The sequence below is a fragment of the Aythya marila genome, assembly GCF_965140915.1.
Source record: "Aythya marila genome assembly, chromosome: 15".
In the NCBI taxonomy this organism is placed as follows: Eukaryota; Metazoa; Chordata; class Aves; order Anseriformes; family Anatidae; genus Aythya; species Aythya marila.
In genome coordinates, this window is record NC_139056.1 from 8,797,016 (window position 1) to 8,812,652 (window position 15,637).

General features: G+C 43.0%; 1 protein-coding gene across 1 annotated transcript in view; it reads left to right on the forward strand.

Moving 5' to 3' along the window:
• Nucleotides 1-15,637, forward strand: part of XYLT1 (xylosyltransferase 1) — a 192,022-nt gene that overhangs the window by 164,838 nt on the left and 11,547 nt on the right. The window contains exons 8-10 of the mRNA XM_082772657.1: nucleotides 833-1,095; nucleotides 4,550-4,745; nucleotides 10,640-10,973. Of these exons, the coding sequence (XP_082628783.1) occupies nucleotides 833-1,095; nucleotides 4,550-4,745; nucleotides 10,640-10,973 (793 nt within the window). The remainder of the gene's footprint in view (nucleotides 1-832; nucleotides 1,096-4,549; nucleotides 4,746-10,639; nucleotides 10,974-15,637) is intronic.

A 15,637-nucleotide genomic window follows, 5' to 3' on the forward strand; every position in this document is an offset into this window, starting at 1 on the left:
CATGTCCAAGTAACAAAGGATCCTTTCCTATCAGAAGAGTAACAGTGCAACCCATGGTTTTCCTTAAACTGCCCGTTTTATTTAACACGATTTTTACCATATCCTACATATTAGCAACAGCCGTAACATCTAATTTGCCTTCATTTTCATGTCCTAAAATGATTTAGCATTTTCCCCTCATTTGAATGCAGTACTGCCTGAAAAATCAGGAAGATAAAGTTGTCTGCAATGACAATATATCGAGGAGAGCTACAGAGACTGCTGTAATCACCCCATTCAGTTGGGTTTTCACACAACAGCAGTATGTTCTCTCAAAACCTCAGCATCGTCTCCCCTAAGCCTCACTGATGGAGAACTTCCCAGTAAGGGCACCTGAAGCCTACTGGCTGGTATGAAGACCTCTGCTGGGCTTCTCTGTTGGTCTGATCTGATTCAGCATCCTTGGTGGGCATTGTGAGCCTTATTCCTGTTTGCAAAGGAATTTATTCTGAAAGGGTGACGCTTAGCCCAGGGCAGAGCATTTGTGTAGGGCCAGCCTACATGGAGGCGTCGGGCTGGCTGCACGCACGTAGGCCTCACATCATGGCCGCCTGTTCTCCACAGGAGAGGCTTGCAGGGAGGGCAGGGCTCTGCATTTCTGCAGCAGAGCAGAACCATTTTCACCAAGGAATTGCATAGTCTGTATCTGAATCTCACCATGGTCACTGTTTAAGTCACCTTTGGCTGTGGGGAAGTTCTCTTCATGCCCTCAGCTCCAACCTATTGCTTAGGACAGTGTCGTGACTGAAAATGGGAGCTCACTCTGGTGTCTTTTCCTTTTGTATCCCCACAGCAGACTGCCAGGCCGACTTTCTTTGCCCGCAAATTTGAAGCTGTGGTCAATCAGGAGATAATTGGCCAGCTGGACTATTACCTGTATGGCAACTACCCGTCTGGCACCCCCGGCCTCCGGTCGTACTGGGAGAACGTGTACGACGAGCCCGATGGCGTGCACACCCTCAGCGACGTCACGCTCACCATGTACCACGCATTCTCCCGCCTGGGCCTGCGGAGAGCAGAGACTTCATTTCACACTGCTGGAGACAACAGCTGCCGGTTAGTTTGGGTCATTCTGTCTTTTTTCTGGGTGTTTCTGAGGAGGCAGGCTGGACTGCAGGATGCTGGAGGAGGTTCATCCACTTGGATGTCCTGGCTCAGAGCGCAACAAGCAGGGCCAGGCAGCTGCAAGAGTAAAGCGCTTATTTCTAGGAGTATTTATGCCTGTAATAAACTGTTGGTTAGTCAGGGCTGACGTTATGTGACCTGTTTTCTGCACTTTTAAGGAGCTCCTTTGCAGCCTGATGAAGACTGACAGAATCCAGTTGGGTGCTGCTGCCCCCACTGCTGCGTTTTCTTTATTAATTTCAGTGAGTGTATTATACCCACAGCTCCTAAACCCTCCGTGTGATTGCAGCAGAGGTCATGTTCACCTCTATTATGCTTACGAAAAGCACAGGACAGGATTTCAGAATTAATCTAAACCAGGCTGGTTAATGGCCCTTGCTTGTTTGCTCCCCTGGGTGCACAGAGAACTACTTGCTCAAGCTGGGTTTGCTGCTTGCTTCCTGCAGCTGTCTGTGCCAAAAATCTTGCAACAGGTGGGATCCATTAACATCAAATAAATAAAGTGTATGTATATATAAATATATACATATATATAGCAAATAAAGGCCCTTACTGGAGGAGAAAAAAAAAAAAACTTATGTGAAAAATGAATTTAAAATATGTAAGTCTAGCAAATAAGAGTTCAGTATAAAACGGTTTTGAAGGAAGAATTCCTGGTTTTAGACTTCAACAGAAAAGACTCACCTCATGGTGGATGCTTGCTGCCTGCAAACACATCTGAAGCTGTTTAGATTTAAAGCTGAGAGGGTTCTTCTTTTAAAGTCTTACATTACAGTCTCTTAATTCCTTCTTCAGAGCGTATTTTTGGGACCCTGCCTTTTGTAATCTTAATGGAAAACACATACAGCCTAAGTCAGCAAGCATGGAAGAGAGTCCTTGTGTTTTGACAGATAGAGTTGGCCCCTCTTGTGTTCTTTAAGGAACTGAATGCGCCGTGACCTTCTTACCTAGTCATGGAAGTGCTGAGCAATGTCCTGTTTAGAAAGATGTGGCACTAAGTGGTCCAGATTCCTATTACAGCCTTGCCAGTAAAGGTTACCAGTGCAAAGCAATAAATGATCAATAACAATTAGATATAAATAATCACTAGTAGCCTGACTTCCTTACATGAAATAAAGGCAGACCAAAAGAAGTCCTGGGGTCATTTGTCCTGCAGAGTGAAGGCAGCAGCAAGGATGAGAGCTCTGTATAACCAGCACTGAAATAATTTAACAATTACTTCTGTGCTTATTCCTTTTGGTGGTGTTCCGATGATGATTTATATCAATAATCATTTTCATTTCTGGGGAGCTTTTCACTGCACAGGAACTCAAGGTGCTTTTCAAGCTTGCCCAGATTATATATAGGGAAGTCGCATCATCCCCCACTGACTGCAGCTGTCTCCAGGATAAAGCGAAGCTCCTTTACAGTGGGCTGCAGCCTCACAAAACAGTGCAAGGAACAACTGCAAGCAGTGATAGCTAGCGGAGGCTTCATTTTCATACCTACCTAAGCCCCCTCAAAGCATCAATGTCCAGTTTAAATCACAGAAAAATGGGTAACCCTCAGGTTTATGATTCACATCTTTTCTCTCTGGATACTCTGTTGTCTTTCCACGTGTGCATATATGCACTTACTCCTGCCCTCCCGTAATTTTGCATGTCTCTAAAGCAGTAACAGCAGGAATATATTTGGGCTGAGCACCTTGACAATATTCCCTGTGCTGTTAGGGCCCGCAGCAGCAGGAAGTTAGCTGATATTGCAGTCACAACCCCAGCTCATTTCACACTGCTGCAGGCACTGCGAGGAAAGCCTCGACCGCTTCACATCACATTTGGAGTCAATCCCATGCTGCCTCCCACAGCTGCCCAGGAGACTTCTGTAAGAGAAGCTGCCTTGCACACTTTTCTAACAAGGGCTAGCTCACAGCGTCAAAAAGATGTGCCCCCTGCAGACTGCACTGGTACCAAATTAGATTGCATATCAGCATCTTCAGTGGAAGCAATGCTAATGTGCGATTGAGATTTAATTTATTTCTCTCCATCTCTAGATGTTTTTACTCACTGCTGCCAAGAGACAATTTACTCAGACTATTTCAAGAATATTGTAAATATTTGCTGCTGCGCATATATAAAACAGGAGGCCTTAGTGCTCTGCACAGAAGTCAGATTGTTGCTGATATTGGCTGCATAGCTTTGCTGTGCTCTTCCTCAGTCCTTCAGTGCTGCCCCGTTTGTACCCCGTCTTGTTATCTTTATTTCTTAGGCTCTAGAGACTTCCTTCTGGGTGTTGCTGGTGTCTGGTAATGGGAAGTCATTCTTGGTTAGCTCTCTTCCTGCTAGTGTCTTGGGCTATAATAACTAGCATAAGGGGTCAGTCTTAGCTGACTTGACTGGGAAGGTTTGATACTGGTTGGTTCTAAATGTGTTGGAAGCACACCTGATTGACAATTAACGTCAGGGCTGTGAGTAGCAAATTACTCGATTTCAGAGCCATGAACATATTTTAAGTTGTTTTTTCATCCATATGTGCACACATACATCATCACAATTCTTTCTAAGATTACAGCAGACAATTGACCACAAGTTTTAATTATTTGAGTCAATGACTACATGGTCTCTAAAATCCAAACCATAAGAGAAGGCTCCCAAGTATTCCAATTAGAGGTTTTTCCTTTGTGTTTGACCTTTTTTCTCCCGTTTCTTTTTAATTATGAGAAAGTAAAAAAAAAATGTAAAAAAATGGCAATTTCCATCTCAAATCTTTAAGGAACATGAAGTCCATTCCCTAAAATACGGGTACTGGATCCTAGTGTCCACCACTGCTGTGCAACCCTGCAGAGCGCTGCCCCTGGGGCATGAGCTGGAGACCAGATTTATTGGCACAGCACGGTGTGGGGCATCAGCTCGCCCTCGCCCAGCCTCGCAGCACCCTCTGCTGTCCCCAGCCTGCTGCTGTCCCATCATCAGGTACCATCGGGGACTAACCCTGGTGAGGGCAGAAAAAAAGAACGCTGATTCAGAGCAATAAATACATTTCTTGAACATCATTTATCCTTGTAAACAACCTATTAATGTATATCTATGGGTGGCACTTTTTACCCACTTTTTTACCCAGTTAGTAAGGGAGGGGAGTTTTCTGGCATGTGGAGGTATCTCCTAAGGAGCTTAAAGCTCTGGGTAGCTTCTGAATGAGTTTATATTCTTAGTAACTTCTATGTTTTAGGGTAATCAGAACAGCCTAAGAATATTTGATAATGAGTCATGAACACATTTGAAATCTCTTAACGTACAGTGGTGAATTTTCTAGTTAAAATGAATGCTTCTTAAGCCATTATCTCCAAGTAAGCGGAGATTTCATGTCTCTCGTGTGTAACCAATGGGCGTGTGCATGTGCTGTTTTACAGATACTATCCCATGGGCCACCCAGTTTCCGTCCACCTTTACTTCCTTGCTGACCGTTTCCAAGGTTTCCTAATTAAACACCATGCCACCAACCTGGCTGTCAGCAAACTAGAGACTTTGGAAACGTGGGTAATGCCAAAGAAAGTCTTCAAGATCGCAAGTCCACCCAGCGATTTTGGAAGGTTACAGTTCTCAGAGGTGAGTATTCATAGCCACCCAAACGATTGCATGCTAGCTCAGCAGCCTTTGGAAATCATATTTCCATGTAATTTTTAGCTCAGAGTGGCTCTGCAGTGTAGTGCACAGCTTCTTTTTTAAAGGCAATACTGCGGTGAACCCTCACTTCTTACGTTACCCTGAATATTCTCATTCCTTGCTGACAAACTGAAGGTGTTTACTGTTGTAAAAGGGGCTCAGAAACTTAAAAGTTTTGTGATTGTGATTGTTACGACTGCTGTGAAAGATATGTGGGAGCTGAAAAATGTGATGTTTCTGCAGCTCCGGATGTGAACAGGGATGTGGTAAGCATTCCTCTCAAGAATATGCTGGGGGGAAAAAAAAAAACATACATAAAGCTAGTGATAGGCAGCAGTGCCACATATGAGTATAATATTGATACTGTAACATGAAAGAGAAAATTATCACAGCAGTGGATGAGATTTCCCACAAATCCTGTTATTTCTTGTAGGGAGTTGTCTCCGCATCTGACATACACTGTAAAAAGTGTACCCTAAAATACATCAGGAAAGTTGACCACTAATAGGACCTGACATCTGTGTTCTGTTTTAAAGATACAACTGTCTGAGCAGTTAATTTCGTGATTTTTCTTGTTAAGCCACAAATTTCAATTAAGGCACAAAATTGATTGAACAAATGCGTTCCAGTCATTATGGCCAAGTCCATAAATTACCGTCTTCTTGGGCAATTAAGAAATGCCTAGGTAGGATTCAGTGTTTTGGTGTGCATGGCAAATCCATGACATTAATGTGCCATTAAAGAGATGGATGGAAGGTATGTTTCGTTTATCAGTGTGTCTGATGGTAGACTTGCCATTTCATGCAGTGATAAATGATCATACAGGCTTTAATTCTTGTGATTTGTAGGAGTACTTCTGCTGTTTATTTGATACTTTTAATCTCGCCTTCAGCCTGATGCCTGCTCTGAGTCTTTCTTTCAAAAGCAACTGGGCTGGCAGCAGGAAGAGTTTTTTCTAATTGCATGATCAAACCAAATACATTATCTCAGTATTTTAGAACTCGAATAAAAGTATTTAGAAAGATTACATCTGACTTTGTTTCAGGTGTAGGGAGGACGCAATCACGGGATCAGAATTTACTCACTGGCCACTTGCCCGGTTCCCCCTTTTCCCAGGGCATTAGAACCAAACCTTTTTTCCCCAAACGAGCCCTGCAGCAGCCACGAGCCTGGCCCACAGATGTCCTGGAGCAGCAGTGCCCAGCATCAGTCTCCCCTGATGAAGCAGCAGCAGCATGTTGGTTGCTTTGCTTGCTGCTGTGCTGTGCTCACAGCTCTGCCGAGCGTGGTGTCTTGCAGGGAGGATGCCCGAATCCCACCAGGCTAATGAGCCAGTCCTCATGGCCTCATGGACCACGGCTGGTCTGCAGACAGCCCTGTGTGGTCTGCTGCTGCAGCGACGCTGTGTGAGTGCAAAGCATGGGGAGGATTTAATCACCTCTCAGCTTTTTTCAGGCTGAGGAAATGTTTTCTTCCATTTAAAATCTGTGAAAACAGTTTTGGTGGCTGCTTACTTGTTTTCATTATTTTTTCTCGCCTAAACTCATGAATGGTCCCCTCCTTTCATAGATGATTCATATTTTAAAAGACCAGGAGGTGCAAAGTCAATCATTTAATTTTTTCTTAATTGTTTATTTTACTTTCTCCCTTCCCTTGGCCTGCAGTCATCTCTGCCTCTGAGCCAAATTATTCTCTCAGATACCCTGGTATAAATCCAGCATTAACCTCTTCAGCTTCAGTATGGCTGGAAAGCCTCTCTGCTGCTGCTGCTAATTAAAATGCCACTTCCTTGTCAAAGTCCAGCAAGTGTAAAGCAAATTTAGCTGTTCGGCTAAGATGAGGGCACCAATGTTTAGCAGGTTAAACACCAGAAAAGAAACTTAGGATTTGAGCTTATTGAGACATAAAACTGCTGTGTTTTTTTCAACAAATTTTATCCTATAATCTGGCAGAAATTTAAAATGGAATGGAGGTGTTTGGGCTGGGAGCTTTTTCCCTCTCCCAGCTCACGCCAGTGAGACCAACCAGGAAAAGCACAAATACACTGAACATGCTCCTGGGTGTATTTGTGATGCTGAGACACAACCACAATGGCAGCAGAGATGATAGGGTCTCTCCGAGCAGGAGTCAGCCCTTCTTGCACTCTGCTCCTTGGCTTTGCTTCTCACATTTACCATCTTGGCCAGGGTTTTTCACCATACGTCCCATAAAGGTCACCTCAAAAAATTATCTGGCTGGGCTTCCTAACAGGCCACTGGGGTTAATAACTGTTTGAACTGCACAAGGCTTCTGCACTCATTCTTGGGCTGAGAAAATAAAATGACATTACAGGAAATCCAAGAGAGAAGATTTCCAATCATTATCTCCTTTTCTTTTAGAAGTTCCCACATCTCCTAACATTGGCTTGCACATAATGCTCACACTATGTATCCTGTTAGTCTGGATCCATGATAACTGCTACATGGAAAACAGAAGATTGATTCGCTGTAGAGCACTAGTCTCAGCTCAGAGTGTATCAGTGGAACACAAAGTTAATTTCTGGGCTTGTTAAGACTTGTGATTCATCACAGAGAATAAAATAAACTAGGTGGCAGGCAATTAGTGTGCATTGTGTGAACCTAATGGTCCTGTTTGTGGTGAGCAATGAGACACAAACCCATAATCAAGGCATAATTTATCTTGGGAAAATTTTATCTTGGGACTGAACAGAGATAGAAACAGGAGTTTTAAGCCAGTGAGCGAGTTCCAGCTTTCCAAGCATACCCCGTGCTCAGTGTCTGCTCTTGAAGCCCAGAATAATGGTGATTAAAATAATGATGTGGAAAATGTTGGCTTCTCTGCCACATCCCTTCGTATTTTATCAGTTGTTCATTACTGCTCGATTCCAGCCCGTACTTTGTGCATTCCATTTGAAAGTGAAAGCCTACTTAAAATGTTTTAAGGGGCTATGAAAAATATTATAGGACTGTAGTATCTTTTGGCCTGTAAAATCAGACAATTCAGTACCAGGGACTCAGCTGTGTAAAGTTCAAGAGAAGAGGTATAAACCTCTGAATAGTGCGTTAAGTAAAATTCCTTTTAAAATACTGTGCTTCTAAAACCAGCTTGTCCTGCAAGCTGCGCAGCATGAGAAAACAACTGGTAATAAAGGGCAGGCCCTGTAAATAGATGGTGAAGCTCCCTGCCTTTCCTTCCTCTAGTGTCCTGTGGCCCTCCGTGAGATGGCAGGGGTGCTCCTGCCACATCCTTCAACTTTTTCTTTTGGGGTTGCAGCTGAACAGACCTGTTTGAAATCAGTAGCAGCCACTGAGAATGTGGACTCCCTGCCCCAGCTCCCTTCTTGGGACTAACACCGCTGTTTGATGCTGGTGAGGATAGATCTGTGTGGAGTTTCTTCTCACAGAAGGCAGGCGTCTCTCTGCTGGTGGAAAATCATTCTCAAAGACGAAGGCTGGCAGTACTTCCTAAAAGTTGTTCTAGCCTGAATTTCTTCAATGTCTCTAGAAAATCTCGAGATAGCAGGAGTTGAATAACATTATTCCCTTTCTCTTGAGGTTTGTGATCAGCCTTGCTTTAGAGGGGCTGCAGTATTCATAGATGAGACACAATCTTCTGCTTAGCTAGGCCTGATGCCATTTATTGCTTTGAACATTACTGGGATTGGTAAGGAAGCCTTTAGCATGTTTAATTCTGGAGGATGAAGTCATCTTTCTTAAAGGTAAGAAATACTGGGTATATTTCAGTAATAAATACTGGGTGCGGCACAAAGAGCTGTTCCTTACAGGGTTTTCTTTTCCCCAAGAGGGTGCGCATTTGTTGCACGTGTTGTGGCTTTATCATCTCCAGGTCTCCTGAGCTCCATTAGGTGTGATACGGCCACACTCAGTGAGGGTCAGTGGAGTAGGTAATAAGATCTGATCAGGAAATTTCCTTTCCGAGCTTATTTCCATAAGCTCAGTCAGTCTTGTCTGGAGAGTTCGCACTGACAGCTCCTCACGGCAGTCGATGCTTGGGTCTGATAACTGGGCTATGCTGTCTAGTTGGATTAGCTGTCGTGCTAGGTGAAACACCTCCGAAATACCAGCCATTCTGCCGTGCTGATTGCAGAGTAGCAGAAGGCTCATTTTGTCTCTTACTCTGCAGTGTCATAGTCCTATAGGAGCAATTCATATAATGACAGATGGATTTGGGATGTTAGGTTTTTATTCCACTGGCCTTGTGGCTTTCTGCTAGTAGTCCTCCTGTAATTTGTCTGCCAACCACAGTGATTGGTCTAAAAGGGACTGGGAACTGGACAGCTTCCCGTGTAGAGATCAGTGGTAGCTGACATCAGGTAAGTGTTACATTTTCCAGGTCTGGGGGATTTGGGCATTATGTTGGGACCAGTTATTCTCAACAATTAAGGTGAAATCTAGCAAAAAGAGCTTTGAAGCAAATCGGCCACAATTGTTTGTCATGCTTCAAGGAAAGCAGAGTCCAGCGTCTCCCCATGCCCCACGGGAGGTGAAGATTAGGGACAAGGGCACTGGGGACATCTTTAATATCCTCATATGCTGAAAGAGAGGATCCTGTCTTTCTGTGCCCAGTACTCCAGAGATCACTTAAGAGACTCCAGTGGTTTCTGTGTAGGGAATAAGTCAACTCATAGGTCATCTGTGCTGATTGGAAATTAACGCCAAAGAACACCCAAAGGGCTATGAGAAATTTTGGTACCAGGCTGCTGAAGACATCAGTATGATTCTCCAAGGAACGACATCGGATGTCTGCTTTCCAAAAGGAGGCAAGGGGTTCTGCTCTTTCCTTTAAATGAGGTCACTCAAAAATCTTTTTTGATACTGATTACTTTTGATTTGAGGTCACAGGATCGGGACCTCATGGGACAAGGAAGATGATGGGTACTTTGTCCAAAAGCAATAGGCAACCTTCAGTCCTGTGGTCCACTCTGTTTTCTTTTGAAGAATTTATGGAACTGGTCTGTTAACATTCAACCTCATAAGCACATGCTAGATACAGTGCTAAAATAGTTTAAAATAAATAAATAAATAAATAAAATCTTTCAGTTGGCCTAAGATGGCCAATTTTCTATGTTTTTGTGCTATCTGTTTACAGATGTGTTTTTTCAGTAGTGTACAAGTGTTTAATGGCAACAGCTTGTAAATTTGTATCGTCACATGGGTTATGGGTGAACGATTAAAATTCTTATAAAGAACATTGAAATATGAAAGCTGCTAGGAAAAGGAAAGGTCTATTAAATATTTACACTAGATTGTGAATCAGCTGCTTTACTGTTAGTTAGAGAATAAATAAAAAACAACATCACTGTTTTGACAGTAAGGAAAGAATTTACCGGAAATAACCTCCCGCATCAGGGAGGAAGGGGGTGCAAGGAAGCAGCATCTCATGTATATGTTGTAGCAAAGGACCCAATGTGACTTGTCCTAAGGCAGCAAATGCTCTTCCTTGCTCTTAGCAGTAGCTGGGTAGCTGCCTCTAACGTGTATTATACGTGTTGCTGACACAGCAGATGAGGGTCATATGCACTGCTATGTCTGTGTCCAGTCACTAGGCTTGGTTCTTCATGGACTACTTCCATGTGAGGAGAGCTGCTGTAACTGGTGACGCCACTCTTACCATGGAAAAACATCTATATCAATCAGAAGTGGGCAAATGGATAAAAAAAAACAAAAAGCCTCAATTTCAAGTTTACGTCATATTTGTATCCCTTGTGAATGTCATTTGAGAAATACGATTTGTGTGTCCGGAGAGACCTCATGTGACACAAGGGTCTCAGATGCTTGCAGAGATGATGTCAGCAGCAATGTGGTCTCTGATTTCAGATCGGCACCGAGTGGGACGCCAAGGAAAGGCTTTTCCGCAACTTTGGAGGACTCCTTGGGCCAACAGATGAGCCAGTTGGCATGCAGAAATGGGGGAAGGGCCCCAACGTCACCGTTACTGTCATTTGGGTGGATCCAGTCAATGTAATAGCAGCAACGTATGATATTCTTATTGAATCCAGTGCCGAATATACTCACTACAAACCACCTTTGAATTTGCCCCTGCGACCCGGTGTCTGGACAATAAAAATTCTACACCACTGGGTACAGGTAGCTGAAACCAAATTCCTCGTCACTCCTCTCACCTTCTCAAATCGGCAGCCTATCAAACAAGGTAAGTTTTATTATTTGGTAGAGGAATAATACAGTTACTGTGTCTGTATTCACTGTAAATGCTGTTGGTAAAAATGAAGTAGCACTGCATTGGAAACAGGGAAAATAAGGGAATATTATAAATAGTAAATCAGAAGAATTTATTGCACCAAGACAGGCGAAAGTGTCTGTATCCAGTCTGTAAAGCACAGCCACTTTGAACAAAAAGCTATTTATATCTGTAAAATACGCACAGTTCAAAATGCAGAGAAGTTCAGACTCTCAGTAATCATAAAAGCCATCACTTAGAAATAGGAAGAAAAATGGACCTTTCTCTGAAGCTTTGCATTTGCATTTGCTCATAAAGAGTTACAGATGTTTCAACTGCTATCTTGACAAAGTCTGTGTGTTTAATGATAAACAACTTTAATATATGAAATCCTGGATTAGTCAGAATTACCCTCGGCCGGAGCTACCTGACAGGTTGTCAAGTCCAGGCACTCACTTTTGCCTGATACCTGCCAAAAACTGCTGTGTACATGCCAAACACTCGTGTTACAGAAATACCTATAAATGCAGCAGTCCTGGTAGGTGCAGTATCAGACCCAGGCTTCATTTTTTGAAAGAAAATGTTTTCGTCCCTGCAGCAGCAGCACTGAGCCATCCTTGGGCTGCCAGCATATGCAGACCTCCAGCCCCTGCGTCATTTGAGTGCCTGGCTCTTCAGCCAGTACCAAGCACCTTGGGCTGTGAGAAGAGAGAACATTTTGTAGCCACACCTGTTTTCTTATTCACTAAGATCAAAACAAGTTTGTTGCAAGGAATATCTTTACCCTTCTGCTTAACATGCTCGAGTGCTTCCATCTGCCTAATATTAATATTCATAACTTTAGACATCTTAAAGTTGCTAGATACATGAATGATCCTATTAAGTTTTCAGAAGTTCTTCTTCCTGACAAGGCAGCAAATAAACTGAGTCAGGCATTTACCTTCCAGCATAACGTGCTGCTTCTGTAATGCAAACACCACCAGACAACTCCTGAGAGCTAATGCAGCCCTTATCTTGCTCAACAGGAGTCTGATTCTACACATTTCTCACCAGAACAGCTAACTTACTGATTTCTTCTTCTAACATTTGGTGGCATCATTTCTTAAGCAGAAACTAAACCACGGACAACCTGCTGCTGTTATTAGGTAATAGACAGTGATACATTTTGAAGGAACACCATGTGTAGGAGAAATAAGTTTTTTAAGTTTGAGGCAACCTACTTCTAAGCACAGCTGTTACTGACTTGTCTCCCGTAAATAATGAATTCCATGTTCCTTGCTAATTTAACAGTTAAGGCATAAATTGGATTGAAAATGTGGCACACAGCCAGCAGCTGCTTTCTGATACAATGGGAGAATGCAGTGGAAAGTTGAGTGTGTCTCAGACTTCAACTGGGAGTCCACACTTAATGGTGTAAAGCGAAAAGTGTCTTTGGTCCAAACTCTTGAGTCTCAGATAATTCCACTGATACTATGGAGCCACTCCGTATTGCCACATATAACAAAGAAAAAGTTGGCACATCAGTTGACCAGGAGAAGATCTGGCTCATATTTGTTGTTAAAGAGCCCTATTCATTCACATGGCAATGAGAATCTGCTATAGGAATGAAATACAGAGCTTGGGAACAATATTATCTAGGGAAAAACCCTCAGCAGTGATTTGCTACTGATGTTGGGGTGCATAATCTCCATGTGTCTGAGGTATGGAGGTAAAGGAGAAAATGAATTACAGGGCAGATAGTGACACTCCCCTCCTGTTAGAATTATATTTACAATGCAAATTTTTGGGTGTTTTGTTTGTTTGTTTTAAGGCTTTCTGTCTGAGTGACACTATTGTGCTCTGTGCTGGCAATTGTCATTTAGCTTTGATTTCCAGCTTTTGTCAGTTTGTCACCACTTTATTACTTAAATAGATTTTTCTCTGCCAAATAAAGGCATTGTGAGAGTATGACAGAAGAATTAGAACTTCTAAAAGAATAATTTCTGTTACTGTTGTAGACAATGTGAAAGCTGACGAAATCTCCTAAAATGAAGGAATAGTATTATTGTCTTGTCCTAACACTGAAAATAAAACACACATCAGACTTAGCTGGGAGCTGTCAGCAGAAGAGAGGAGTATGCTTTAGTAGGGCTTGGTTTAGCATGTTGTTCTCCCCAACATCTTCTTTCACCCCCAAATAATAATAATAATTTTAAAAAGCTGTATAGCTCTTGTTAGAAAGGTCTCCCTTATAGGTAACTTGTTACTCCAGCAGCTTTTTTCATACCACTTTGCTTTATTTGTTTCACCATGATTAGGCCCAGTCTGCCTCATATACACCAGACGTAGAAACTGGAGTCCACGTAGTTGCATACATAAAAATCTGTGTTTTGTGCATAATGTGTCATTCTAAAAAATGTTTGCACAGATCTGACAGCTGCCACTAAACTCTTGTATCTGGAGAGCAAGAACATGACAACTATCACTGTATTTGCCAAACCACTGCATATCTACATGATTTCAGCACAGAGCACAAGGTAAAGTTGCTCATAATTTCTCAGCATCATGAAGGGAGCAACTTTCTCCTCTGTTAAGTAAACTGAAACGTGTTCATTCCTGTATCATGACTCTTAAAATTCATGATTACAGTTTGAAATAAAAAAATTAATTCTGGGACAGCTACCAGCAAAGACACTTCATTTAGCAGTTAATAAAAACAGCATATGCAGCTAGTTTACTCATTTTTTATTCCCATTTATTTATTAATTTTGGCCTAGAGTCTGTGCATGCAAGTAAAACCAAGGAGGGAAATCAGGGACGTTTTTTTTTTCTGTGATATTATGTCCAGATGTGCATAACTGACAGAATGTGAATTGTTTAAAAACAGGGACTCATTGCCCTTTACAAAAGCTAGATCTATAAAAGATCAGAGATCAGTTCTTATATGGTGTTTTTGAGCACACTTGGAGGTTTGGGATGTCTCCACAGTAAGCGAGCCTCCCAAAGCTATTTCAGTGGGAGGTTTGGAGTCCAATATTATCTGTTCTTTCTTGCTCCTCTTTCTCTACCAGGCATCCAAACCTGGGCCTGTTTCTCTGAGTTCTGTCAGGGATCAGTTTTGCCTTTCAGCAGACCCTTCTGGCTCAAGAGTGCCTTCAAGTGTTTGCTTGGTTGGGGATAATGGAGAAAGAAGGGGAAAAAAGAGGGGGTGGAGCACATGAACTATGTGAATTTTCCAGGTAACTCATTTGGAGAAATCAGGTTCAGCTTCATTTGGTCCACCACTGTCTCCTTCCCCCTACGTCCCTCACAGCCAGATTCTCTTTTCTTCTTCTAACTGGCGATTTCGGGGTTTCTCACCATATGGCTGAGTGTGTTAAAGCCAAGAACCCCGTGCTCACTGTAAGGACATGAGGGAGCTGCCAAGGACCATCAGGCTGCCCCAGGACTGCATCGTGCCAAGACAGAAAGGGAGTGTAACGTGGAGGAGACAGAACAGGGAGAAGATGACTAGAAGATCACTAGCAGTGACTATACACTGGAACGGGGCTTTCTCACTGTCTGCTTTCAGCAGCATGAGTTAAAGAGCAGTTCAGAGGCTCAGTGTCCAGGTCCCCTGCACAGGGACTGGAGAGGCAGAAGCAAACAACAGGCATAATCCAGGCTGTTTAGCCAGCAGTTCTCAGACTCACCCGAGCTACCAAGTATATTTCAGTTCCCATGAAAACACAGCAAATTCAGTAGAGGCTGGATCTGCATCTCCATCATCTCCCTTTCCCACCCATTGGTGCTGTGCAAAGCCTGTGCAAAGCACTCGTGCCGGGTGTGATCACACACAGCTCCTAGGAGCACAGAGAGGTGCAGGGAAAAAGCCAAAGCAATTTCATTTTCACATTTGAGTTTATATTCATGGCAAAGTTTCCACGGTGATCTCCCAGCTGGAGTGATGCTAATGAGTTGTCACGCATTTACTGTATAGTACCTGTTTCATTAAACCCAAATAGGTTACTGTGAGCCAGTGGGCAGATTCACTTCTGGGGCAGATAAAGCCCCATACCTCAAGCCAATACCAAATGCTGGATTGAAAATAAATAATTAAATGAATTAAAAACTTCTTCCTTCAAGTAAAGAGGGCAGGGACAGAGAGCATCCTTTTCTTCCTCCTTCAGAGAGACCTTTCATGTTTGGTTCCTACCACGTTCACGTGCCCCTGATGTGGGGCTTCTGCTCCCTGCTGCCCCACCACAGGGCAGGGAGCCCCAAACCCCAGCTCCTGGTCCAGTGCCCTCCAGCTACAGCTTCCTCTTTCAAAGGCTTGACGGCATTAGCAGACATCCTGTGATGCACACGCATCTCAAAAGCCTTTTAACCTAATCCATATTTATGGATCATCTTAATTAAGTATATACTGGGAAACCTTTGTTTTGCCGTTGGTTATTTACAGTGGCTCAATCAATTCTAATTGCATCTATACAGATTATAAAGTGGGTGGCAACTTGTGTCAGAACTGCTGTGATTTCTTTAAATTAACCAGCTGTAACATGACATGTTCTTGATAAATGTAGTAATAGCAGCAGGCAGGCACATGGCTGCAGACAGTAGACATGCCCTGGAATCGTCATTTCAAGAAAAACCCTGAAGACAAGGATTTGCTTCGA